The 27,561-nt window shown below is 44.0% G+C and overlaps 1 protein-coding gene across 1 annotated transcript in view; it reads right to left on the bottom strand.

Moving 5' to 3' along the window:
* LOC147108194 (mucin-16-like) overlaps positions 1-27,561 on the bottom strand; it is a 41,968-nt gene that overhangs the window by 6,327 nt on the left and 8,080 nt on the right. The window contains exons 2-14 of the mRNA XM_086005990.1: positions 25,797-25,951; positions 25,637-25,704; positions 20,546-20,715; positions 20,342-20,368; positions 19,664-19,815; positions 19,504-19,571; positions 17,161-17,330; positions 16,954-16,980; positions 14,887-15,044; positions 14,716-14,783; positions 6,521-6,690; positions 6,066-6,081; positions 902-1,058 (exon numbers count right to left, since the gene is read on the bottom strand). Of these exons, the coding sequence (XP_085862116.1) occupies positions 902-1,058; positions 6,066-6,081; positions 6,521-6,690; positions 14,716-14,783; positions 14,887-15,044; positions 16,954-16,980; positions 17,161-17,330; positions 19,504-19,571; positions 19,664-19,815; positions 20,342-20,368; positions 20,546-20,715; positions 25,637-25,704; positions 25,797-25,951 (1,406 nt within the window). The remainder of the gene's footprint in view (positions 1-901; positions 1,059-6,065; positions 6,082-6,520; positions 6,691-14,715; positions 14,784-14,886; positions 15,045-16,953; positions 16,981-17,160; positions 17,331-19,503; positions 19,572-19,663; positions 19,816-20,341; positions 20,369-20,545; positions 20,716-25,636; positions 25,705-25,796; positions 25,952-27,561) is intronic.

The raw sequence follows: 27,561 nt of genomic DNA, 5'->3' as shown, positions 1-27,561 counted from the left end.
CCCCCAGCCCGCCTCCCTGCCACCTTCCCAGGAGGTGGGTACCCGACCCATGCTGGGAGTTGCCTCCCCAAGGCGGAAAGGGGATTAGTACCAATTAACTGCCTGTTAACAAGTGGTTTACAGGCAGTTTTTTGGAGAATCCCTATTTTGAGCCCTGAAGTGTGGGCTTCCCGACAGCTCCGAAGCTCGCCAGGGTCAGCGAGGCGAGCCGTGGGTCTGCAGGGGTCAGAGGGGCCGAGATGTCCGGTGTGTAGGTGAGTGATGAGTGCAAATGTGGAGAGGTAAGTGTGTGAGGTGTGTGTAAAGTGTTTTAATAAGTTTTACTTACCGTTACTTCTTCCTGCAGGCTTCATCCCTTCAGGTCTCAGAGTCCCTCATCTCACTGGCTCAGAAAGCAGAATGGCCGCTGAACTGTCAAAAGCTGCAGCCTTCTGCTTTCTGCTCAGGAGAGATCTCTAAATGAGCCTGAGTTCAAGTACTCAAGTTAGAGGACAGGTTTGACAGCTTCACAGAGCCATCAAACGTTGACATTTCATCTGTCAAAAGCTCTTGACAGATGAAACATAACTCGCTGACATCACCTGTAACTGGCTTTCCCTTAATTGGCCTGCTGAGCTCGCTGGGTGGGCTTAACAAGGTCAATCAAGGGAAAATAGCGTGGGTTGGCCACAAGTTGATGGAGGCGGGACTAAAACCCAACAAGTGGGAGTCCCGCCTCCAAAGGCTCCCCATTGGCAAAATCCAGCCCACCGATTCATAAAGTAAATTTTTTTAACAAAAATGCACACATTAAGAACTGAATAACACTTCACTTAGAAAATGCACTTGAAAGTAATTGATGCATCTGGCCTTCTGCACAGCAGGCTTAAATTTCAAGCAGTGACTGGAAAATGGTCCTTACCATTTTGGTAATATTGGCAACTGTGCTTTGATATTCAGGGGAATTTGGGTTGTTCAGCGCGTCAGTAAAATTTCTGTTTATTATTGTGAAGTTAAGTTCAAATGCCACGTCTCCATCTCGGACTGCAGGTACAGATGTAGTTGGTGTTGTAGTTGGTGTTGTAGTCAGTGTTGAAGTCGGTGTTGTAGTCGGTGTTGAAGTCGGTGTTGAAGTCGGTGTTGTAGTCGGTGTTGTAGTCGGTGTTGTAGTCGGTGCTGTAGTCGGTGCTGTAGTCGGTGCTGTAGTCGGTGCTGTAGTCGGTGTTGAAGTCGGTGTCGTAGTCGGTGTCATAGTCGGTCTCGAAATCGGTGTCGAAGTCGGTGTCGTAGTCGGTGTCGTAGTCGGTGTCGTAGTCGGTGTCGAAGTCGGTGTCGTAGTCGGTGTCGAAGTCGGTGTCATAGTCGGTGTCGCAGTCGGTGTCGCAGTCGGTGTCGCAGTCGGTGTCGCAGTCAGTGTCGCAGTCGGTGTCGCAGTCGGTGTCGCAGTCAGTGTCGGTGTCGCAGTCGGTGTCGGTGTCGCAGTCGGTGTCGCAGTCGGTGTCGCAGTCAGTGTCGCAGTCGGTGTCGAAGTCGGTGTCGTAGTCGGTGTCGAAGTCGGTGTCGCAGTCGGTGTTGCAGTCAGTGTCGGTGTCGGTGTCACAGTCGGTGTCGCAGTCGGTGTCGCAGTCGGTGTCGCAGTCGGTGTCGCAGTCGGTGTCGCAGTCGGTGTCGAAGTCGGTGTCGTAGTCGGTGTCGAAGTCGGTGTCGTAGTCGGTGTCGAAGTCGGTGTCATAGTCGGTGTCGTAGTCGGTGTCGTAGTCGGTGTCGCAGTCGGTGTCGCAGTCGGTGTCGCAGTCGGTGTCGCAGTCAGTGTCGGTGTCGCAGTCGGTGTCACAGTCGGTGTCGCAGTCGGTGTCGCAGTCGGTGTCGATGTCGGTGTCGTAGTCGGTGTCGCAGTCGGTGTCGCAGTCGGTGTCGTAGTCGGTGTCGCAGTCGGTGTCGCAGTCGGTGTCGCAGTCGGTGTCGCAGTCAGTGTCGGTGTCGCAGTCGGTGTCGCAGTCGGTGTCGCAGTCGGTGTCGCAGTCGGTGTCGATGTCAGTGTCGTAGTCGGTGTCGCAGTCGGTGTCGCAGTCGGTGTCGCAGTCGGTGTCGCAGTCGGTGTCGCAGTCGGTGTCGTAGTCGGTGTCGATGTCGGTTTCGCAGTTGGTGTCGCAGTCAGTGTCGATGTCGTTGTCGCAGTCGGTGTCGTAGTCGGTGTCGCAGTCGGTGTCGCAGTCGGTGTCATAGTCGGTGTCGAAGTCGGTGTCATAGTCGGTGTCGAAGGCGGTGTCGTAGGCGGTGTCGTAATCGGTGTCGCAGTCAGTGTCGTAGTCGGTGTCGCAGTCGGTTTCGCATTCGGTGTCGCAGTCGGTGTCGATGTCGTCGCAGTTGGTGTCACAGTCGGTGTCGAAGTCGGTGTCATAGTCGGTGTCATAGTCGGTGTCGCAGTCGGTGTCGAGGTCGGTGTCACAGTCGGTGTCGAAGTCCGTGTCGAAGTCCGTGTCGAAGTCGGTGTCACAGTCGGTGTCGCAGTCGGTGTCGCAGTCGGTGTCGCAGTCGGTGTCGCAGTCGGTGTCGCAGTCGGTGTCGTAGTCGGTGTCGCAGTCGGTGTCGCAGTCGGTGTCATAGTCGGTGTCGAAGTCGGTGTCATAGTCGGTGTCGAAGGCGGTGTCGAAGGCGGTGTCGTAGGCGGTGTCGTAATCGGTGTCGCAGTCAGTGTCGTAGTCGGTGTCGCAGTCGGTTTCGCATTCGGTGTCGCAGTCGGTGTTGCAGTCGGTGTCGTAGTCGGTGTCGCAGTTGGTGTCACAGTCGGTGTCGAAGTCGGTGTCATAGTCGGTGTCGTAGTCGGTGTCGCAGTCGGTGTCGAGGTCGGTGTCACAGTCGGTGTCGAAGTCCGTGTCGAAGTCGGTGTCACAGTCGGTGTCGCAGTCGGTGTCGCAGTCGGTGTCGCAGTCGGTGTCGCAGTCGATGTCACAGTCGGTGTCGAAGTCGGTGTCGAAGTCGGTGTCGCAGTCGGTGTCGTAGTCAGTGTCATAGTCGGTGTCGAAGTCGGTGTCGTAGTCGGTGTCGGTGTCGAAGTCGGTGTCGTAGTCGGTGTCGTAGTCGGTGTCGTAGTCGGTGCCGTAGTCGGTGTCGTAGTCAGTGTCGAAGTCGGTGTCGCAGTCGGTGTCAAAGTCGGTGTCGCAGTCGGTGTCGAAGTCAGTGTCGTAGTCGCTATCGCAGTCTGTGTAGAGGTCAGTGTTGTAGTCGGTGTCGTAGTCAGTGTCGTAGTTGGTGTGGAAGTCGGTGTCATAGTCGGTGTCGTAATCGGTGTCGTACTCGGCGTAGAAGTCGGTGTCGTAGTCGGTGTCATAGTCGGTGTCAAATTCGGTGTTGCAGTCGGTGTTGTAGTCGGTGTTGTAGTCGGTATTGGTGTTGTAGTCGGTGTCGTAGTCGGTGTTGTATTCGGTGTTGTAGTCAGTGTTGTAGTCAGTGTTGTAGTCAGTGTTGTAGTCGGTGTTGTAATCGGTGTTGTAGTTGATTTTGGTGTTGTAGTCAGTGTTGTAGTCGGTGTTGGTGTTGGTGTTGTAGTCAGTGTTGTAGTCGGTGTCGTAGTCGGTGTCATAGTCAGTGTCGTAGTCGGTGTTGTAGTCGGTGTCGTAGTCGGTGTCGCAGTCGGTGTCGTAATCGGTGTTGTAGTCGGTGTAGAAGTCGGTGTCATAGTCGGTGTCGAAGTAGGTGTTTTAGTCGGTGTTGTAGTCGGTGTCGTAGTCGGTGTCGTAGTCGGTGTCGTATTCGGTGTCGTATTCGGTGTCGCAGTCGGTGTCGCAGTCGGTGTCGCAGTCGGTGTCGCAGTCGGTGTCGTAGTCGGTGTCGCAGTCGGTGTCGCAGTCGGTGTCATAGTCGGTGTCGAAGTCAGTGTCATAGTCGGTGTCGAAGGCGGTGTCGAAGGCGGTGTCGTAGGCGGTGTCGTAATCGGTGTTGCAGTCAGTGTCGTAGTCGGTGTCGCAGTCGGTTTCGCATTCGGTGTCGCAGTCGGTGTCGCAGTCGGTGTCGTAGTCAGTGTCGCAGTTGGTGTCACAGTCGGTGTCGAAGTCGGTGTCATAGTCGGTGTCGGTGTCGCAGTCGGTGTCGAGGTCGGTGTCACAGTCGGTGTCGAAGTCCGTGTCGAAGTCCGTGTCGAAGTCGGTGTCACAGTCGGTGTCGCAGTCGGTGTCGCAGTCGGTGTCGCAGTCGGTGTCGCAGTCGGTGTCGCAGTCGGTGTCGCAGTCGGTGTCGCAGTCGATGTCACAGTCGGTGTCGAAGTCGGTGTCGAAGTCGGTGTCGCAGTCGGTGTCGCAGTCGGTGTCGTAGTCAGTGTCATAGTCGGTGTCGAAGTCGGTGTCGTAGTCGGTGTCGGTGTCGAAGTCGGTGTCGTAGTCGGTGTCGTAGTCGGTGTCGTAGTCGGTGCCGTAGTCGGTGTCCTAGTCGGTGTCGAAGTCGGTGTCGTAGTCGGTGTCAAAGTCGGTGTCGCAGTCGGTGTCAAAGTCGGTGTCGTAGTCGCTATCGCAGTCTGTGTAGAGGTCAGTGTTGTAGTCGGTGTCGTAGTCAGTGTCGTAGTTGGTGTGGAAGTCAGTGTCATAGTCGGTGTCGTAATCGGTGTCGTACTCGGTGTAGAAGTCGGTGTCGTAGTCGGTGTCATAGTCGGTGTCAAATTCGGTGTTGCAGTCGGTGTTGTAGTCGGTGTTGTAGTCGGTATTGGTGTTGTAGTCGGTGTCATAGTCGGTGTTGTATTCGGTGTTGTAGTCAGTGTTGTAGTCAGTGTTGTAGTCGGTGTTGTAATCGGTGTTGTAGTTGATTTTGGTGTTGTAGTCAGTGTTGTAGTCGGTGTTGGTGTTGGTGTTGTAGTCAGTGTTGTAGTCGGTGTCGTAGTCGGTGTCATAGTCGGTGTCGTAGTCGGTGTTGTAGTCGGTGTCGTAGTCGGTGTCGCAGTCGGTGTCGTAATCGGTGTTGTAGTCGGTGTAGAAGTCGGTGTCATAGTCGGTGTCGAAGTAGGTGTTTTAGTCGGTGTTGTAGTCGGTGTCGTAGTCGGTGTCGTAGTCGGTGTCGTATTCGGTGTCGCAGTCGGTGTCGCAGTCGGTGTCGTAGTCGGTGTCGGTGTCGAAGTCGGTGTCGAAGTCGGTGTCGAAGTCGGTGTCGTAGTCGGTGTCGTAGTCGGTGTTGTACTCGGTGTCGTAGTTGGTGTCGTAGTCGGTGTTGGTGTTGTAGTTGGTGTTGTAGTCGGTGTTGAAGTCGGTGTTGTAGTCGGTGTTGGTGTTGTAGTCGGTGTTGTAGTCTGTGTTGTACTCGGTGTTGTAGTCGGTGTTGGTGTTGTAGTCGGCGTTGTAGTCGGTGTCGTAGTCGGTGTCGAAGTCGGTGTTGTACTCGGTGTTGGTGTTGTAGTCGGTGTTGTAGTCGGTGTTGTAGTCGGTGTTGTAGTCGGTGTTGGTGTTGTAGTCGGTGTTGTAGTCTGTGTTGCAGTCGGTGTTGCAGTCGGTGTTGTATTCGGTGTTGTAGTCGGTGTTGGTGTTGTATTCGGTGTCGTAGTCGGTGTCGTAGTCGGTGTCGTAGTCGGTGTCGTAGTCGGTGTCGAAGTCGGTGTCGTAGTCGGTGTCGTAGTCGGTGTCGTAGTCAGTGTCGTAGTCGGTGTCGTAGTCGGTGTTGGTGTTGTAGTCGGTGTCGTAGTCGGTGTCGTAGTCGGTGTTGTATTATGTGTTGTAGTCGGTGTTGTAGTTGATTTTGGTGTTGTAGTCGGTGTTGTAGTCGGTGTTGTAGTCGGTGTCGTAGTCGGTGTCGTAGTCGATGTTGTAGTCGGTGTTGGTTTTGTAGTCGGTGTTGTAGTCGGTGTTGTATTCGGTGTTGTAGTCGGTGTCGTAGTCGGTGTCGTAGTCGGTGTTGGTGTTGTAGTCGGTGTTGTAGTCGGTGTTGGTGTTGTAGTCGGTGTTGTAGTCGGTGTTGTATTCGGTTTTGTAGTCGGTGTTGTAGTTGGTGTTGGTTTTGTAGTCGGTGTTGTAGTTGGTGTTGGTGTTGTAGTCGGTGTTGGTGTTGTAGTCGGTGTTGTAGTCGGTGTTGGTGTTGTAGTCGGTGTTGAAGTCGGTGTTGTAGCCGGTTCCAATTCGTGATAACCTGAAATTAAGACATGAAATGTAAATATGTTTCCCAGGGTTTCAGCGAGAATATCACTTATTATTGAATATCTTAACTGCTCCAGTTTCAAGATTACAAAATGATTCACAATTAGGTTATTTTTTTCCTGAAAGTGGGAAACTGATCGTCTTTTCATTTTCTAGGAGTAATCTACATTGAACCCTTTATTATCTCCGCTCTCATGATTTGCATCCTGATTATCCATAAAACCCTTGTGGATCATTGGAGATCAGCAGGAGTCAGGGCTGCCACACTGTTATTTTTTGTCACACTGAGGGCTTTGGAGTTTGCTTGGCTCATAACGACAGAAAACTATTTGGGCCCAACCTCATTTTAATTTTAAGCTGTGAAAGGATTGCAAAATAGAAGTGGTTTGCTGTTCAAGTTATATTACCATGTAATTTGAATCAGTACGTACCATTTACATAGAGGCTGTTTTTGTTCAGTGAATATTCTCCTAATGCAGTGATTTTCTCAGTGTAGTCTCTGAACTCATTGTAAACAGTGACTTCATCAACTTGTGGAACAGTGGGATCGTTTTTAAAAAAACAGAGTGTTTCAACTTTAGTATTGCCTTGATTTCCAGGACTGTGGAAGGAAAAGGAAGATAGAATTTGTGAAAATCATTACAAAATACAACACTGATTAATTATTAGCACTAAAATATTAATATTTCTAGACATTTTGGATTAACAATACATAGGGATCTTTTATAAAGTAACTAAGATCACTAATTGTTTTTAAGATTACAGTATAATGCCAAAATAAAATATAGATTGATAGATTAAAACTGGTCTGTTAAGTGGGCAATGGCTACTTTGATATTTATTTAGAATATGAAATGCAAATTGCAATGATGAGATGATCTGCTCCTGAGCTAGAACTGGGAAAAACGAGCATGTAGCAAAAGTTCAGATACTTCGCAGCTTCAATGAGCGGAAAGTTAAAGCAGTCTGTCAGCTGCATCAGCAGTCTTTTTAGAACTGATTTTCCTCTGGTTAAATATTAAGTAACAGTTTTACAGAGAATTACATAGAATTACAAAGAATCTACAGCACAGAAACAGGCCATTCGACCCAACTGGGCTATGCCAGCGTTTATGCTCCACACGAGCCTCCTCCCACCATTCTTCATCCAACCCTATCAGCATATCCCTCTGTTCCATTCTCCCACATGTGCTTTTCTAGCTTCCCCTTAAATGCATCTATGCTATTCTCCGCAACAACTCCATGTGGCAGCGCGTTCCACATTCTTGGAAATAATAGAGAATTAGGTGGCATCATAGAAAATACAAAGAGGTCTATGTTAGGTTTGGAGTGCATGTGTGTAAATCCACAAAGTGTGGTTAATTAGGTTGGTGAGCTGCAGCCGCAAATAGCCACGTGGGAATATGATGCAGTGGCGACAACTGAGACCTCGCTCAAAAAAGAGGAGGATTGGATGCTTAATATTCCTGGGTACGAGGTACTCAGGAAAGATAGGGAAGGAAAAAGAGGAGGAGGGGTAGCAGTTTTGTTTAAGGAAAAGATTACAGTGCTAGAAAGAGTGAATGTCCTCGAGGGGTCAAAGACAATATCTATTTGGTTGGAGGTAAGAAACAATTACGCTATTTGGTGTATTTTATAGGTCACCAAAGAGTGGGAAGGAGATAGAGGAGCAGATTTGTAAAGAGATTACTGAGAGTTGCAGGAACTATAGAGTAGTGATAATGGGAGACTTTAACTACTTCAGTATTGAATGGGGCAGTGATTGTATTAAGGGCAGAGAAGATGAGGAATTTCTGAAGTGTGTTCAAGACAATTTTCTTGATCAGTATGTTTCCTGTCCAACAAGGAAGGAGGCATTGCTGGATCTACTCCTGGGGAATGAAGTTGGTGAATTGGAGAATGTCACAATTTGGGAGTACCTCGGGAATAGAATTAATAGTATTGTAAGGTTTATATTAGTTATGGAGAAGGACAAGGAGCAATCTAGAATAAAAATACTTAATAGGAGGAGGGCTAATTCCAGCGAATTGAGGAGGGATCTGGCCTGCGTAAGACTGGCAGGCAGAAATGTAATGGCGTAATAGGAAGCATTTAAAGAGGAGATGGTTCGGGTACAGTCTAGGTACATTCACACAAGGGGGAAAGGGAGGGCAACCAAAGCCAGAGCTCCCTGGATGACAAAGGAGTTAGAAAGTAGAATGAAGCAGAAAAAGGGAGCGTACGACAGATGCCAGCTTGATAATACAAGGGTGAATCAGGCTGAATATAAAAAGTACAGAGGACAAGTGAAAAAGGAAATAAAAGGGGCAAAGAAACAGTATGAGAATAGATTAGCAGCTAACATAAAAAGGAATCCAAAGGTCTTCTATAGACATTAACAGTAAAGGGGTTGTCAGAGGAGCTGTGGGGCCAGTTAGGGACCAAAATAGAGAACTATTGGTGGAGGTAGAAGGCATAGCTGAGGTACTAAATGAGTACTTTGCATCAGTGTTTACCAAGGTAGAGGACTTTGCCAAAGCTATGGTAAACAAGGAGGTTGCTGGGATACTGGATGAGATAAAAATAGATTGAGAGGAGGTACTAGGAAGACTGGCAGTACTTAAAGTAGATAAGTCACCCGATCCGGATGGGTTCCATCCTAGGTGGCTGAGGGAAGTAAGGGTAGAAATTGTGGAAGTGCTGGCCACAATCTCCCAATCCTCCTTAGATACAGGGGTGGTGCCAAAGGACTGGAGGATTGCAAATGTTACACCCTTTTTCAAAAAAGGGGAGAAGAATAAACCTGACAATTATAGGCCAGTCAGTTTAACATCAGTGGTGGGGAAGCTTTTAGAAACAATGGCCCAGAAATTCGGGTCGGGGGCTTCCCGCGGGTGTAAGCCCCCGACCTGCACTTAGCTTGCACGCCAGCCGTTGAGCTGTGGGCCCCCGTGGAATTCCGATCCTGGGCCTCCTCCAACTGCCGGCGCGCAGTGCTTGCGTATCCCAGGGGCGCAGTTAGTTTGATGCGTCCCCTGGGATCACGTGGGCCATGGGGAGCCAATCGGAGCAGGGAAGAGCTGTCAAAACTTATAAATACTACAGCTCCAAAACAGCACTAAACCTTCAAATATTTTCTTTTTAAATCATATTTTTTAAATAAACTATAAATTACACGAAATAACTATTTTAAACAATAATTTAAATTTTTGAAAAAAATAATTTTATTTTCTAACGGGGCTAAAAATAAACTTACCTTGCTTTAAAGTATTTAAAAATAATAAACCTGTGGAAAAAATGTTTTAATTTGAATTAATTCACCACTTACCTTGTAAAAAGCAGGCCTTACGCCTGCTTTTTAAATGTGTAACCTCTGCAGACTTACCCTCCCGGGAAAACCTGCAAAAAGAAACGAAGTTCGATGCGCACGCGCAGCCTCTCCGGTGCATGCGTTCGAACTCTGAACCCCTTCGTTCAGGGGAATGGAAGTGCCGGTTTCCCGCGCATGCGCAGTGCATCCAGGAAACTGGCACGTCCATTGGGCCTACGGGTGAGTACCCCGTGCGTACTCACCCGTGGAGACCCGAATTTCTGGGCCATTAACCCGGAAAAAAAATTAACAGTCACTTGGACAAGCATTAACTAATAAAGGAGAGCCAGCACAGATTTGTTAAGAGCAAATCAGGTTTGACTAACTTGGTTGAATTTTTTGATAAGGCGGCAGAGAGGGTGCATGAGGGCAGTGCAGTTGATGTTGTGTATATGGATTTCAAAAGGCATTTGATGCAGTACTACATATTAGGCTTGTTAGTAAAATTGAAGCCCACAGGATAAAAGGGGCCATAGCAGCAGGAATACAAAATTGGCTAAGAGATAGAAATAGTCTTGTGGTGAATGGATGTTTTTCAGACTGGAGGGAGGTATACAGCGGAGTTCCCCAATTCATTACTAGGATCACGGCTGTTTTTGACATACATTAATGAGTCGGACTTGAGGGTACAGGGAACAATTTCGAAATTTGCAGATGACACGTAACTTGAAAGTGTAATAAACAGTGAGGAAGATGATAATAGACTTCAAGAGGACATAGACAGGCTGATGGAATGGGTGGGCACGTGGCAGATGAAACTCAGTGCAGAAAAGTGTGAGGTGATACAGTTTGGTAAGAAGAATGAGGAGCGACCATATGCTAAATGGTACAATTTTAAAGGGGGTGTAAGAAAAGAGAGACCTGGGGGTGTTTGTGCACAAATTGTTGAAAGTGGTAGGACAGGTTAACAAAGCAGTTAATCAAGCATATGGGACCCTGGGCTTTATAAATGGAGGCATAGGGCTCGAATTTCCCAGGGCTGTGGAGGCTGGAATGGAGGCGTGTGGGGTGTTAAAATTGCAGAATCAGGGGGCAGAAACCCTTCCCGCCCCCAACTCGCCTCCATGCCCATTTCCCAGGAGGCGGGTACCCGACCTGTGCTGGGAGCCTCCTCCCTGAGGCGGGAAGGGGATTAGTGCCAATTAACTGCCTGTTAACAGGTAGCTAACAGGCAGTTTTTGGCCTAATCCCTATTTTTATCCCTGAAGTGTGGGGTTCCCGACGGCTCCAAACCACGCCAAGTTAGCGAGGCGGACCGTCGGGCTGAAGGGCTTGGAGGGTTCGAGACGTCCAGTGTTCAGGTGAGTGATGGGTGCATGAGTGCAGAGGTAAGTGTGTTTGGTGTGTGTAAAGTGTTTAAATAAGTTTTACTTACCTTTACTTACTAATGCAGGCTTCCTTCCTTCAGATCGCGGGAGTCCCTCATCTCACCGGCACAGAAAGCAGAATGGCCGTGAGCTGTCAAAAATTGCAGCATTCAGCTTTCTGTTCTGGAAAGATTTCTAACTGAGTCTGTGGAGAAGGACTCAAGTTAGAAGTCAGATTGTCAGTGTTTGACAGCTTCACAGACCTGTCAAACGCTGATATTTCATCTGTCAAAAGCTCTTGATAGATGAAATGTCAATCCCTGACATCACCTGTAACTGGGTATCCCTTAATTGGCCTGCTGAGCCCGCTGGGTGGGCTCAACAAGGTCAATCAGGGGAAAATCGCGTGGGTTGGCCACAAATCGACGGAGGCGGGACTACAAGCCAAAATGTGGGAGTCCCGCCTCCATCATGTTCCCATTAACAAAATCCAGCCCATAGAGTACAAAAGCCAGGAAGTTATGCTAAACCTATATAAAACACTAGTTTGGCCCTAGCTGGAGTACTGTGTCCAATTCTGGGCACCACACGTTAGGAAGGAAGTGAAGGCTTTGGAGAGGGTACAGAAGAGATTTACTAGTTCCAGGGATGAGGGATTACAGTTACGTGGATAGACTGGAGAAGCTGGGGTTGTTCTCTTTCGAGAAGAGAAGGCTAAGAGGCGATTTGATAGAGGTGTTTAAAATCATGAAGGATTTAGATAGAGTAAATAAAGAGAAATTGTTTCCAATGGCTAAAGGGTCGATAACCAAAGGGCACAGATTTAAGGTGACTGGCAAAAGAACCAAAGGTGACACGAGGAAAAACCTTTTTATGCAACAAGGGTTTAGGATTTGGAATGCACTGCCTGATAGGGTGGTGGATACAGATTCAATAGTAGCCTTTAAAAGGGAATTGGATAAATACTTGCAGGGATATGGGGAAAGAGCGGGGGAGTGGGACTAGTTGGATTGCTCTTCAAAAGAGCCAGTGCAAACTCGATGGGCCAAATGGCCTCCTTCTGTGCTGTACTACTCTATATCTTACTGCTCTTTGGGTAAAGAAGCTTCTCTTGAATTACCAATTGGATTTGTTAGTGACTATCTTATATTTATGAACTCTAATTTTGGACTCCCCACAAATGGAAACATTTTCTCTACATCTATCCTATCAAACTCTTTCATAATCATAAAGACCTCTGTCAGACTACCCCTCAACTTTCTCTTTACTGGAGAAAAGAGCCCCAGCCTGTTCAGCCTTTCCTTGTGAATCTTTTTTGCAGTGCCTATATATTTTGTTTATAATATGGAGACCAGAACTTTGCACAGTACTCCGTGGTCTAACCATGGTTCTATATAAGTTTAAAATAACTTATCTGCTTTTCAATTCTATTACCCTAGAAATGAACCCCAGTACTTGGTTTTCAATTTATATGGTCTTATTAACCTGCGCTGCTACTTGTAGTGATTTTTGTATTTGTACCCTGAGTTCCTTCTGTTCCTCTACCCCATTTAGACTCGTATTATCCAACAGCAGCAACTTGCATTTATATTGAACAAATATATTTTTTTTATATTTAAAGTTGTAGGTAACAAGAGGCAAGTTGCTTTTAAAATCTTTTCCTGACCCTGGCTTAAAGATTCTCTCCAAAAATTATGGAGCTGAAAATCCACAACCATTCCGGCGGAATCCCACGTAAAACCTTCCACTCACCCCTAAAAGGCCATCGATATAAGGGGCGTGGCTAGGACAGGGGCTCTCGAAGTTGCGAGTTCCTGCTCCTGGGTCCTCATTTAGGACCTGGTGTAGCCTCAGCACAGAACTCTGGTCTCATCCAGGCCTACCTTGCTGAAACCAATTAAATTAATTTTTAAAGCAGCCCCAGACACCACCAGGGCCAGAATCAGCTATTTTCCTGGGGTATCCCAGCAAACACCCCCAGCTCCTCGGGCCAGTGAGCTTCTGTGGCCGTATCTGGCATCTTTGGTAGAGTGAACTCATAATTTTCACCAAACTTATCTCGTGTGAGGTTTCTTTGGCAGAGTTCACATCTCAGTATGATTTACACTATATACTGAGAGCGAAGGGCAAATGACCAAAATTCATTTTCTAAATACCTTTACATGATGGCGGCATCTGATTATTATTTTTAGTAGGAAAATTAAAACATTTAATAAACTAAAATAAGCAAAACTTTTAATTGTAGGAGATCACCTCCATTCTATGGAGTATGTCTCCGAGATCCCTCTCCCATGACCTTTCAATTCCCCCACCTGCTCCCACTGACCTCTCTGCCATTGGCCTTCTACACTGTTCCCGTGAAGATCAATTTAAACTCAAGAAACAGCACTTTATCTTCCCGATGGACATTTTTCAGCCCTCTGGCCCTAATATTGACTTTAATAACTTAAGAATTCAATAAATAAACCTCATGCTTTCAAGTACCCTGCGTCTTGTAAATGCCTTTATTTTCTTTTATTTCTCTCATTGTGCCTCCTACTGACTTGGATAGAGAACTGGTTGGCAGACAGGAAGGAAAGAGTTAGAATAAACGGGTCTTTTTCCGAGTGGCAGGCAGTGACTAGTGGGGTACCGCAGGGACCGGTGATAGGACCCCAGCTATTCACAATATATATTAATGATCTAGGCGAGGGAACTAGATGTAATATCTCCAAGTTTGCAGATGACACAAAGCTGGGTGGGCGTGTGTGATATGAGGAGGATGCAGAGAAACTCCAGTATGATTTGGACAGGTTGTGTGATTGGGCAGATGCAGTATAATGTGGATAAATGCGAGGTTATCCACTTTGGTGGCAAAAACAGGAAGACAGATTATTATCTGAACGGCAATAGATTGGGAAAAGGGGAAGTGCACGAGACCTGGGTGTCCTTGTGCACCAGTCGCTGAAGGTAAGCATGCAGGTGCAGCAGGCGGTTAAGAAGGCAAATGGTATGTTGGCCTTCATAGCGAGAGGATTCGAGTACAGGAGCAAGGATGTCTTGCTGCAGTTGTACAGGGTCTTGGTGAGACCACACCTTGAGTATTGTGTGCAGTTTTAGTCGCCTTATCTGAGGAAGGATGTTCTTGCCATGGAGGGAGTGCAGCGAAGATTCACCAGACTGATACCTGGGATGGCAGGAATGACATATGAAGAGAGATTGAGTCAATTAGGCTTATATTCGCTGGAGTTTAGAAGAATGAGAGGGGATCTCATTGAAACTTAATAAATTCTAACAGGACTAGACAGACTAGATGCAGGAAGGATGTTCCCGATGGCGGGGGAGTCGAGAACCAGGGGTCACAGTCTAAGGATAAGGGGTAAGCCATTTAGGACTGAGATAAGGAGGAATTTCTTCACCCAGAGAGTGGTGAACCTGTGGAATTCTCTACCACAGAAGGCAGTTGAGGCCAACTTATTAAATATATTCAAGAGAGAGTTAGATATATTTCTTAAGGCTAAAGGGATCAAGGGATATGGGGAGAAAGCAGGGACAGGGTACTGAATTTGGATGATCAGCCATGATCTCATTAAATGGCGGAACAGGCTCGAGGGGCCGAATGGCCTACTCCTGCTCCTATCTTCTATGTTTCTATGTCTCATGTTAATGATGTTTCAGCCATTTAACCATCTTTTGTTTTCCACTTAAGCACCTTTCATGTCATTCTATTTTTTCTTGCGTGTGGTTCCGTATTTCTTTAAATGCTGTTGATCTGTAATAGCTTCCAGTTCCGACCAAGGATCCCCACCTGAATGGTTAACTTATTAGTGCTTTCTACAGATACTGACTAACCTGCTAACTGTTTCCAGCATGTTCTGTTTTTCTTTTAAACACGTCAAGTTATTTATTAAAGGCATCACTGTCCTCAAAATAGGTTTCTTCAGAAATATTTTGATGCAGACAATGTGCAGTCATTAGAAATTAGTCTTACCTGAAAAATACGAGTTCGCAATTTAAGAATGTTTTCTGTATCTTGCTCTTGCTGTACAGATTGTTGAGCTGCAAAAAAATCCACAGTAAATGTTTTAGAGAGAGGAGCACACCATCAATACATTCTGATTGATATATCAATCAATAATACAGGATTCCAGTGTAGACTTACCGAATTAATAACATTGCTTTTTGCAGTTGTATACTGAGGGGAATTGGGATTTTGTAAATTTGCGAATGGCAGATTACTTATAGTGAAAGTGACCATAAAACCCAAGGGCACTGCCTCCTCATTCAGTTGTAATGTCAGTACCACAATGGGTGCTTCAACTATAAGAAAAGAATAAATAATTACATTGGGAATGGACACACTGTAATGAAACATTTCCTAACTTCACCAATTACACTTGAAATAAACAGCTGTGTCTCGAAAATCAGGTCTTCCCCATTAACTTCTGGTCTGTAGCATCATCTTGCAAAATGCTTTCTTGTAACAAATCTGTTTTCGATTAATCTATCTGTTCCATTGGGGAATGTGAGAAAAGGCAACTTTCAGAAATGCACTTAGTTAAAGTTCAAACATGGATTTTGCTTTATTTTAAATTTGGACACCTTAGTAGTTGCTTATTTTAGCAAGTAGCATATCGTATTATTGATCTTTCTGAATGTACCCACATATACAAATATCCACATGAACACACACATACATGCAAACATACACATCTAAACACAGTTATTTTTTCTAATAATGAAAGTACAGTACCGCAATTTTAAAAAAATCACTATAAGCTGTATAATTGTTCATTTCTGGTTGTATTACATTAACAGGGAAGTAGGATAATTTTTATTGAATGGTAACTAAAAGCCTTTGCAAACACAGTCATTCAATCGGCTGATAAATAAATCTGGTTTTTTTTGGCATTCCATAAAGGTTCAAGATCCTCAGTTAAGGGCATGTCTGTACAGTCTATTTATAAAACCATAAACTGCTCCAGGGCATAGATTCTCCTCAGCCTGTTGAAGCTGGGTGAGACATCAGCAAAATATCTGTTAAGAAGCTATTTAAAGGAGCAAGAGGCCAAATTTCCTCTTCACTTATGCTGGTAAATGTGCGTAACTTGGGTAGATGGTAGAACATGGTCAGTCAGGGAGCTGTTCTGCCCACCACCCAAGGCCACTTCCAGGATTTTCTGCAGAGGTGACATCCATACAATTTGGGTGGGTGTACTGTACTCAGACAGAAAAAAAACAGGAGCATATGTGAGGCATTTCCAGTCTTTTGTGCCTCAGCATCACTGGATGCTTTTCTGGTGTCCAGGTTTGCTAGAGGGGATTTATAAATTAAAGGATTGCTTTGGCTAGTTCAATAGATTGGAAATCAGACGCCACCATAATTCCCCCTTGTCCTGGCTGAGGCAGATGACCCACTAGCATTGGAAATGTAGCCAAGTTATTCAGATTACCCTTGGCCAGGAAATTACCTGGAGCCAAGGATGCAGGTATAGGGTGGCCAGAAGTCCTGCCCCACTGAAGGTCTGCTGTCATTGTATTTCTAAATGTCTACAAGGCATCTGAACCTCGTGGGATAGATCCAAGAATTTTCAAAGAAATTAAGACAAAATAGCCAAAGTTCTGGTGAATGTTTTTAAGGGCTGCAAAAACATTGAAGCTGTACCCGAGGACTGGAGTATGAGCAACAAAAAGCCCAATAATCAATAACCATGGCTCAGTTAGCTTGCAAACATTATATGGGATGCCGCAGACAATAATCTAAAGGGAGGTCATGAGGAATATTCATGAGAACACACAAGAAATTAATTGGCACCAGAATAACATCATTCGTGACTGTACTGCACTAATAATTAGCCTCTGAGTTTGTGATATTTAACACCACCTTGCATTATAAGATGACCTTATTTCATCCAGGGGCATAATTTTGTGTGGCCACTGAAGAAATAAAAGCAAGATCACAAGACTGCCAAGTATAAAAGAGCAAGTGGTCTGCACAGGAGGCATACATCAGCTCCCAACTCCTGATACGACTTCAAAAACTCCCTTCCAGGATTATATTTGTGCCTGATTACTAAACAATTCGATATTTAATCAGCAATCAATTAGTTCTGAACAGCAAAAGACATCCCGAATAATGTGGATGTATTTTATTATATATAAATGGTGATCAGTAAAGAATTTGCTGTATTGCTACCCACTGTAATGAAACAACAGAAACCATACTCACTGAATGAAGGAGGTGCTTCATGGTAACCTGAAAAATAAAAAAAAACATGGGTTCGCTATCAAAAAAGCCAGGTGGAAAGTCATTATTAAATAGTGAAATAAAATTAATGTGTTTGCTTGAAATCTCTTTGATCCAATTGGATTAAAATATTCAATTAGACAGAATGAAATCTAATGGAACAGGATATCTTCTTTAAATGATAAATACCATTTACGTAGAGGCTGTTATTGCCCAGTGAATATGCTCCTAAGGTGGAGATGCTGTTCGTGTTGTCTCGGAACTCGTGGTACACAGTAACTTTATTAACTTCCTGAGGAGCAGAATCATTTCTGAATGTGCAGACTGCGTACACACTGGTGTTACCAACATTTGCCGGACTGTAAAATAAACAGATAGTTAATTAAATGAATTAGAAAACATTATGTTGAAATGAGGTTAGCAGACATAAGCTTCCATGTTCTTGGGGCTAATGTGTTGCAGCTAATGTAAATGCCAGCTGAGAATTCTTGCTAAATAACACCTCCCACCTTAACATCTGCAATTTGCATTGTGCTCTGCAAGGAGGCAACTGATTGCACTTTTTATATCAGTTAAGTTGCTGTTTAGCCAGATCATCACGTGTTTTCTCATTGGATGCTCTATTATGCGCTTATTTTAGTGAATTCCAATGTGCCTGATCTTCCAGAAAACGTGCAGAGTAAAGCTATATATTCAGGAGAATGAGTAAAAAAAATTGGAAGAAATGACAACTCCAATTTAATGCACTGCCTGAGTGCAAGAATAATTTCAACCTGACTGTTTTTCTGTTTTCTACACACAATGGGCCAGATATTCCGATCCCTACGGGTGTGTATGAGCTGTGTACGCACCCGTAGGGACATCGGAAATGCCGGTTTCAGGCATGCACAGCGCATGCGCTGAAAACGGGCATTTCCGATCTGTCAATGCTCTTGACAGATTGAATGCCTGCCCTGGAGAAAGGCCTCTGCAGGTGGATAGTTCCGCTTTCTGGAGACCCTCCGCCCACTGAAAACCCTTAGAATTCTTACGCCTTTTACCAGGATAAGAGTTGAAAAAAGTTTTTAAAAAGTTTTTTTCACTCATTTATCATTTAAAAATACTTTAAAAAAGGTAAGTTTATTTTTAGCCCCTTATAAAACTTTAATTTCTTTTTCAAAAAATTAATCTTCAATTATTTTTAAAAAGGTGATGATTTTTTAAAAACTTATTTTATGTTTTACAGTGTTTTTAAGGTGATCTCCATTCATATATTTGACAGGTCTATCTGTCAAGTGTATGAAGGGAGATTCCCTTCTTTGATTGGCTCCCCATGGCCCACGTGACCCCAGGGACGCTTGCGAACCACATGCCCCTCTGGGATACGTGGGCCCTGCACACTTGGAGTTGGAGAGGCCCAAGATCGGAACTATACGCACCTCGGGAGCCCTCAGGTAAGTGCGTAGAATTTTTCCAGATCGGAGACCTCCGCACACGGGAAGCCTCCGATCGGAAAATACGGCCCATTGTATATAAGCATTGCAATATTAATGGCTCCAGCTTCTTGCAGTTCGCTAATTTTTTTTTGCATTTTAATTATTTACTTCTGTATCATTTTTGTATCAAGTTGAGGTATTTGGTACTGGGCAATGGAACACCTACAATTAAAAAAAAGAAAGACTTGCATTTATATAGCACCTTTCATGACCACCAGACGTCTCAAAGCGCTTTACAGCCAATGAAGTACTTTTTGAAGTGTAGTCACTGTTGTAATGTAGGAAATGCGGCAGCCAATTTGCACACAGCAAGCTCCCACAAACAACAATATGATAATGGCCAGATAATCTGTTTTAGTGATGTCAGTTGAAGGATACGTTTTGGCCAGGACACCGGGGATAATTCCCCTGCTCTTCTTTGAAATAGTGCTATGGGATCTTTATGTCCACCTGAGAGGGCAGACGGTTTAACATCTCATCTGCAAGACAGCACCTGTGACAATGCAGCATTCCCTTGGTACTACACTGCACTGGTGTGTCAACCTAGATTTATTGCACTCAATTTCTGGAGTGGGATTTGAACCACACAACTTTCTGACTCAGAGGTGTAGGTGCCCCATTGGCTGACCCATTTCTTTCAATCATTCCCAGATCAGACACAGAACAGTTAGATGCAAACAAAGCCTCCCTTTACTCTGCCCCACAAATATCCGCCAAACCCAACATCAGAGGAGCATTTTGCACATGTCTGACTAAACACATACAAGGAGCAGCTTGCTCAGTGTTTTAAAGTGAGACTATTAAAGAAAGCACACTCTACTATGTAATTTTTTATCAGTTGACAAGGAGGATAGGCATCAACAGGAAATTTAATATACATTTAACAGAAAAATACATTGCACTTCAATAATATTAAAGAGTTGAGTATATAAACAACAATCAGAATTCTGTAGAATATCTGGAAATTTTAACATATTTGTAATGTTAAGTATTTTTACTAAACTTATAAACAATCTTAAAACAAATTCTGATGAGGTTTAATATCAACATCCCTTACCTGAAAGAGTGAACTCTGCAGCTTGAGAATGTTCTGCTGATATTGCTTTTCATAAACAGGTTGTCCAACTAAAGGAAAGGAATAGTTCTTACAGTTTTAGAGAAAATACTATAATTAATTAAAATATATATTTGTATTAAACATTAAATTGTCAATTGACCTGGTGAGCAATAATACTTGATGCCGATTTGTACAGTGCAGAGCTGGAATCTTGTAGACTTGCTGTCGGGGCCAGGTTCGTTATAATGAAGGTCACATTGAAATCAAAGGGATTCATTTGCAGATTTGGAGTTGTCACAATTGATGATTTCGCTAATAAGAAAAATTCAAAAGCATTAAACCGAGAGTAAAAAGTCTCTGTGACTGCATCATTCGTAAGGCAAACTAAACCAAGAATAGAGAAATCACAGCAGAATAACCAGTGATCATGTAATTGACTGCATCTTTTGCAAGTTCTCCTGATTTTGTTGAGCCTGTTATTGACTTGAAGTCTTGTGCTTCTTTTTAGATTGAGTTGCAGATCTAATTCCAGGAACTATCTGCTGCTCCAGTTCTAGTTACTCACAGCTTTGGTATCAGTCTATTAACATGCCTCACATAAAGGAGACAGGGTGACATAGGACACACAGAATCTCTGATTAAACCCTCGAAAGATTCTCGATTCCACTGTTTATCTAAATGGTGCATCAGGAAAAGAAATGAAGCACCAGCTCTAAATGGGAAACATCACAACCCAAATAAATTGGGTGTGTTTGACAATATATCAACAAGTATTAGTAAAGATGTTACCCACTGTAATAAAATGAAATGTTAAGGAAAAAATAGAAATCATACTCACTCGGTGAAGGAGCTGATTCATTGTAACCTGAAAAATCAATTACAGTACATGTGTTTTTAGTTAAATGTGACACAATTCATCATTAAATAGTAGAATAAAATTAATGGGGTTGGTTTAATTGTCCTGAATTTAATCATGTTAACACATTCAATTTGATAAAATGGAATCGAACAGAACAGAATTTTTCCTTTAAATGCTAAATACCTTTCACGTAGAGGCTGTTATTGTCCAGTGAATATGTTCCTAAGGTGGAGATGCTCTTCGTGTTGTCTCTGAACTCGTGGTACACAGTAACTTTATTAACCTCCTGAGGAGCAGAATCATTTCTGAAAGTGCAGACTGCGTACACACTGGTGTCCTCAATATTTGCTGGGCTGTAAAATAGATGGATATACAATTAAGTGAATGAAAAAACATTATTTTGAAATCCTATTTAGCAGAACTCATTTAAAATGATGCATTAAGTGACTGTACCACTGGTATATTTGTATTGACAGACCATCAGAACATTTTGCATGTTTCCAAAATTCCTTGCTTAATGCAAGTTAACACAGAGAGCTGATAACAGGTACCACCTCCCAAACCCGCGACCTCTACCACCTAGAAGGACAAGGGCAGCAGGCGCATGGGAACACCATCACCTCCAAGTTCCCGACCAAGTCACACACCATCCTGACTTGGAAATATATCGCTGTTCCTTCATCATCGCTGGGTCAAAATCCTGGAACTCCCTACCTAACAGCACTGTGGAGCACCTTCACTACACGGACTGCAGAGATTCAAGAAGGTGGCTCACCACCACCTTCTCAAGGGCAATTAGGGATGGGCAATAAATGCTGGCCTTGCCAGCGACACCCACATCCCAAGAATAAATAAATAAAATGGTGTTCAGCTCATTAATGTGTTGTTAAACATCAATTCAAGGTGACTGTGCAAAATCATTTATACTTCCCAAATCAACCACTTTGTGTGAATGATGCATGCTGTAAAAGTGGTACAAAACCAGTGGAGAGAGTTGGCACAATTCCAGTATGGAACAGATCATGAGAGATTGAAAATAGTGACTTAACTGTTTCCATCTTTACAGAAGCAGTGATGCATCAAGAAATCTTGTTTTCTTGGATATGTTGGAGGAAGAGTAAAAAATGGTCAGGGAGGTCTAAAGCCATATTGGGAGGATATTGGGAGGATTACTAGAACTGACTATCCCAGGTCATGTGTAACCTAGACCTCACTGAGGATCACTGTGTGAAGAGGATATGTCAAGGAAGCCATAGATCGGTTGTGCCTTCTCCAGGAAGCAGACCCCTTGTAAGGTTCGCAAGAATTTCGGAAATTTCTACAGCCCTGAAGATGATTTTTTTTGATTAAAGAAAACCTGGGTGGAATATACCTTAAAAACCCAGGGTATCAAAATGGCTGTCAGGCCTCGTGGCAGGAGACAAAGACAGCCTCTCCCATCGCTGGCTGACAAAAGAATTTGAAAACACCAGCCTGTGTGTATGCATGAAGTACTTGAAACTGTCAATCAACTGCAGTTTAGGAAGTTTCAACCACAGGACAAAGGATGTTTGTTTACAGAACTCTCTACAATGTTGACTCAAAGGCTTAAGTACTTAACGCTGTCAATCAGTTGCGGTTGGGCGGTGACCGCAGGACAATGGTTTGTTTACAAACCACTTGAGTGATGTTGACTGAACACTTAAGGATGTCTGAGACATTTTGTATTAAGTACAAACCAGTTAAAATGAATGGGTAATACATTCAAACCCATTACAGTCAATGGGGACAGTTCGGTCCCTTTTGTATAGCCCAGATACATGCAGATTTGGGCGTGAAGACAACAGCTCCCAATGGGGTATAAAGATAGCCCCTCAGGAAGCCATTCTCTCTCTCTCTGCCGCCTCGCCTCCGTGTCCTGCCCACATGAGGAACAGCTCAACAGCCCGCCCAAAGAAGTGGAATACCAGCAGTTACTTTTGAATTACTGGGGTATCTCCACTTCGGGGCGGTGAAGAGTCTAAGACAGACCGCAGGGGCATGGAGCAGGTGTTCACTGGTGAGCATAAAACTTTCTGGCCCATTACAAGGCAACCTAGATAGGTATTAGGGGTGGGAATTAAAGGGGAATTTTGTTAAATCGTTATTTTAGTCAATTTTCACTCGATATGTCCGTTTCTCCTCCCCTATTAAGCAAAAGTGTGCTGTATTAAGTAAAAGTGCTGTATTAAGCAAAGGTGTGCTGTAGTAAGCAAAGGTGTGCTGTATTAAGTAAAAGTGCTATATTAAGCAAAAGTGTGCTGTACTAAGCAAAGGTGTGCTGTATTAAGCAAAGGTGTGCTGTATTAAGTAAAGGTGTGCTGTATTAAGCAAAGGTGTGCTGTATTAAGCAAAGGTATGCTGTATTCATTATTTTCAATTTATTTCTTTTATTTCAATAAATACTGGTCTTCTTTGCACCCAACCACGAGTCTCGTTTGGTCTATATCGCTACTGAAATAAGTCTGGTGGTCAGAACCAGAAAAGGGGAGCGATTCGAAACCGCACGGGGCTCTGGAGCAGCTCAGATACTTCTGACTGACCAGAGACGATAACCCCATTACACCCCCCCTATTTCTACACCCTAGCTCAGGAGCAACATCAGTCCTTCTACACAGAATCTACGGCAGCAAAACATGCCATTCAGCCCAAGTGGTATATGCCAGTGTTTATACTCCACACAGGCCTCCTCCCACTCTAATTACCACCTCCGACGCTGCTCCCACATGTGTCTTTTCTCTTCTTCCTCATGAATACATCAAGCCTCCCTTTAAATGCAGCAATGGTATCTGCTTCAACCAGTTAATGTGGCAGTGAGTTCCAAACTCTCACTGCTCTCTGTGTAAGAAACATTTCCTAAATTCTTTATTTGATCGGTTAGTGCCCGTCTTATATTTATGTTCCATTGTTTTAGACTCAGCCGCAAGTGGAAACGGTCTCTCCACATCCACCCTATCAAAACCTTTCATAATTTCAAAGACATCAATCAGATCTCCTCCAAGTCTTCCTTTTTCCAGATGAATAAGCTCCAGCCTACTCAATCCTTCCTGATACTTGAAGCCTCTAAATTCTGTTAACATCCTGGTAAATCTTTTCTGCACTTCCTCCAGTGCTTCATTATCCTTTTCTTTAACGTGGAGAGCAGAATTGCACTCAGTACTCCAAGTAATGGTCTAAACAAGGTTCTGTATCAATTTGACATTTCCTCTCTGCTTCTGTATTCTATTCCTCTAGAAATGAGCTCCAGTAATTTGTTTGCATGCTTTACGTCCTTAGAATAATTCTAGTTTTTCACACATATTTCTTTGATGAAGTAATGAAGAAGGTTGATGAGGGTAATGCGGTTGATGTTGTGAATATAGACTTTCAAAAGGCGTTTGATAAAGTACCACATAACAGACTTGTTAGCAAAATTGAAGCCCATGGGACTAAAGGCAGTGGGTGTATGGATGCAAAATTGGCTAAGGGCCAGAAACAAGAGAGTAGTGATGAACGGTTGTTTTTCAGACTGGAGGGTAGTGTGCAGTGGTGTCACCAGGGGTCGGTGCTGGGACCACTGCTCTTCTTGATATATATTAATGACCTGGATTTGGTTATACAGGGCATAATTTCAATGTTTGCAGATGACACGAAACTCAGAAATTCAGTAATCAGTGAGGAGGATAGTAACAGACTTTAGGAGGTCATAGACAGACTGGTGAAATGGGCAGACACATGGCAGATGAAATTTAACACAGAGAAGTATGAACTGATTCATTTTGGTACAAAGAATGAGGAGAGGCAATATAAACTAAATGGTACAATTTTAAAAGGGGTGCAGGAACACAGAGACCTGGAGATGTACGTACACAAGTCTTTGAAGGTGCCAGGACAAGTTGAGCAGGCTGTTAAAAAGGTATGCGGGACCTTTTTTCTTTATAAATAGAAGCATAGTGTACAAAAGCAAGGAACTTATGCTAAACCTTTCTAAACACAGGTTAGGCCCCAGCTGGAATATTATGGCCAATTCTGGGCACCACATTTTAGGAAGGATATCAAAGCCTTCAAGAGGGTGCAGAGGAGATTTACTAGAATGGTAGCAGGGATGAAAGACTTCAGTTACGTGGACAGAGCAGAGAAACTGGGGTTATTCTCCTTAGAGCAGAGAAGGTTGAGGGGAGATTTGATAGAGGTGGTCAAAATCATGAAGGGTTTTGATAGAATAAATAAGAAGAAACTGTTTCCAGTGGCAGAAGGGTCGATAACCAGAGAATGCAGATTTAAGGTAATTGGCAAAATAACCAGAATATAGACATGAGGAAAAAATATTTTAAGCAGCATATTTTTTCATCTCAACTGCACTGCTTGAGAGAGTGGTGGAAGCAGATTCAATGATAACTTTCAAAAGGGAATTGGATAAATACTTGAAGTAGAAACATTTGCAAGGCTGTGGGGAAAGAGCAGAGGAGTGGGACTGATTGGATAGCTCTTTCAAAGACCCGACACAGGCACGATGGGCTGAAGGGCCACCTCCTGTACTTTATCATTCTATGGTTCTATGATTCTATGATATCACACAATTTAATATCACTGTACTATTCATAGCTTCAGAGTTGTTCTGTTAATAATTAATAACTTTTTATTGATGTCACTTTTGTGCTCCAGTTGAGGGATTTTAGTCCTGGGGAATGCAACACCTTCCATTCAAACACCCAATTCAGGTTCAAGCACGATTAGATGCAGAGGAAATTTCCCTTATCTCTGCGCCTCAAACCGAACCTCAGAAGAGCATCATCCACACGTACCACTAAACACATACAAGGACCAGCTTGCTCAGTGCTTTAAAGTGAGTCTATTAAAGAAAGCACACTCTCTGTCATCCTTTTTATTGCTCAAAACAATATAACCTTTAATCTTCAGTAAACACATTAATTGGATCAGTTAACCTATTATAGGAGATTTTCTTGGGTCTGTGCTCAGGAAAATCTCCCCCTAATCTATGCAGTGATTTAAATTTTACCCCAAACAAATGTGCTGTTTGGTGAGCTACAGGATGTCTGTGCTGCTTACAGCAACCAAGATGTTAATAGACATCTAACATAAAAAAAAGTTCAATTTCAATAATACTAATTATTTGAGCACAGAACCAACAATCAGCATTCTGTAGAATATCTGGAAATTTTAACCATTTTAACATTTTTGCAATAAGAATTTGCACTAAGCTTTTAAACAATCTTGAAACAAATACTGATTAGGTTTAACATTAATATTCCTTACCTGAAAGAGCGAACTCTGCAGCTTGAGAATGTTTTATAGATATTGCTGTTAGTAAACAGGTTGTTCAACTGAAGGGAAAGAACAGATAAAGTTTTAGAGATTAAAATAAAATAATTGATCCAATTATACATTTGTAATAATTATTAAATTGTCAACTGACCTGGTGAGCAATAATACTTGATGCCGATTTGTACAGTGCAGAGCTGGAATCGTGTAGACTTGCTGTCGGGGCCAGGTTCGTTATAATGAAGGTCACATTGAAATCATAGACATCTGCTTGAAGGTTTGGAGTTGTGCTCCCAATTGGTGATATTGCTATCAAGAAACATGAATAAAGAATTAAACTGAGAATAAAACATCTCTGTGACTGCATCATCTGTAAAACACAGAGTGATGGCAAAATAAACCAAGAATATAGAAACCACAGTAGAATATTTCAAGCTGGTGACCTCTCACTCAAAAAGGATCCTCCAACATAGAAAGAAACACAGAAAACATAGAAAAATCGGAGCAGGAGTAGGCCATTCGGCCCTTCGAGCCTGCTCCGCCATTCAATATGATCATGGCTGATCCTCTATCTCAATACCATATTCCTGCACTCTCCCCATACTGCTTGATGCCTTTTGTGTCTAGAAATCTATCTAGCTCCTTCTTAAATATTTTCAGTGACTTGGCCTCCACAGCCTTCTGTGGTAGAGAATTCCACAGGTTCGCCACCCTCTGAGTGAAGAAATTTCTCCTCATCTCAGTCCTAAATGTCCTACCCCATATCCTGAGACTGTGACCCTTCGTTCTAGAGCCCCCAGCCAGGGGATACATCCTCCCTGCATCCAGTCTGTCTAGTCCTGTCAGAATTTTATACGTTTCAATGAGATCCCCTCTCATTCTTCTAAACATCTTTTTATAGCACTTATGAAATTATGCTGAAACTGTCATAACCAGTAATCTTTAGTAGATTGCATCTCGGTGGAGAAAGTCCTCTTGATTTTGGTGAGTCCCTTACTGACTTGTTCTTATTTGAATATTTGGACCGCAGGTCATCAGTGTAGAGTCTTAGATTTGGGTTGCAGGTGTAATATCAAGTACTGTCTGCTGCTCCTGTTCTAGTTGCTCACAGCTTTAGTATCAATCTATCAACATTCCTCACATAAAGGAAACTGGACACAAGGGCACACACAGAACGTTCAGTTGAGCCATCAAAAGATTCTCCATTCCTGAATTTAATTAAGAGATCACATAGGAAGTGGGAAACATTGCATCCCCAATACTGTGGGTTTCTGCTACCCGCTGCCCCATGTCCTAACGTCAGTTTGGGCTACATATGGGGGGGATACTGGGCCCTCCGGAAATCTTGCTAGATATGCCGCCGTAAGGCCCAGCGGCAGAAAGCAGGCATAGCTGCTGTTCTGGGCTGGGAGAAGGCTTAACCTAGAACAGATCAAATGGCATTTGACTTGGGAGCTCCTCTAAAGATTCTGGCAGCACTTTTCTCTTTGGTCTGGCAGGCCTGGGGGTTCTCCCTGTCGTTGCACCAGGTGCCGCTCCAAAATTATATTGCTTCTGCTGGGCAGATGCCCCTGTAGAACCACTGTTGGTGCAGGCATCTGCCCTGTCACAGCAGCAGGCGGTTGTTCCGCATCATCACACTTTCCGTGGGGAAAATTGCTACCTTATGATTTAACACAAATTAGCTGCACAGTTTATGTTCATTGATTCACACACATGCTGTGTCACAGTGGCAACTCTGTCGCAGTCTGTGTTCTTCAAGATTCCGACATCTCAATACTCAATCTCTGGTAACAGGAAAAGTTGGTTCGTGGTGAGAGTAAATATGGGCAGCATGAGTCGATGGCCCTGATAGTTACGGGGCGGCAGAGAGGGAGCAGGGGAGGCCGAAAGCTTCCGAAGAACTCGTCGAGGCCAGG

The sequence above is a fragment of the Somniosus microcephalus genome, chromosome 13 (genome assembly GCF_052327205.1).
Source record: "Somniosus microcephalus isolate GS21.2 chromosome 13, FLI_Smic_1.0, whole genome shotgun sequence".
Lineage (NCBI taxonomy): Eukaryota > Metazoa > Chordata > Chondrichthyes > Squaliformes > Somniosidae > Somniosus > Somniosus microcephalus.
This window is presented reverse-complemented; position numbering and strand designations above follow the sequence as displayed.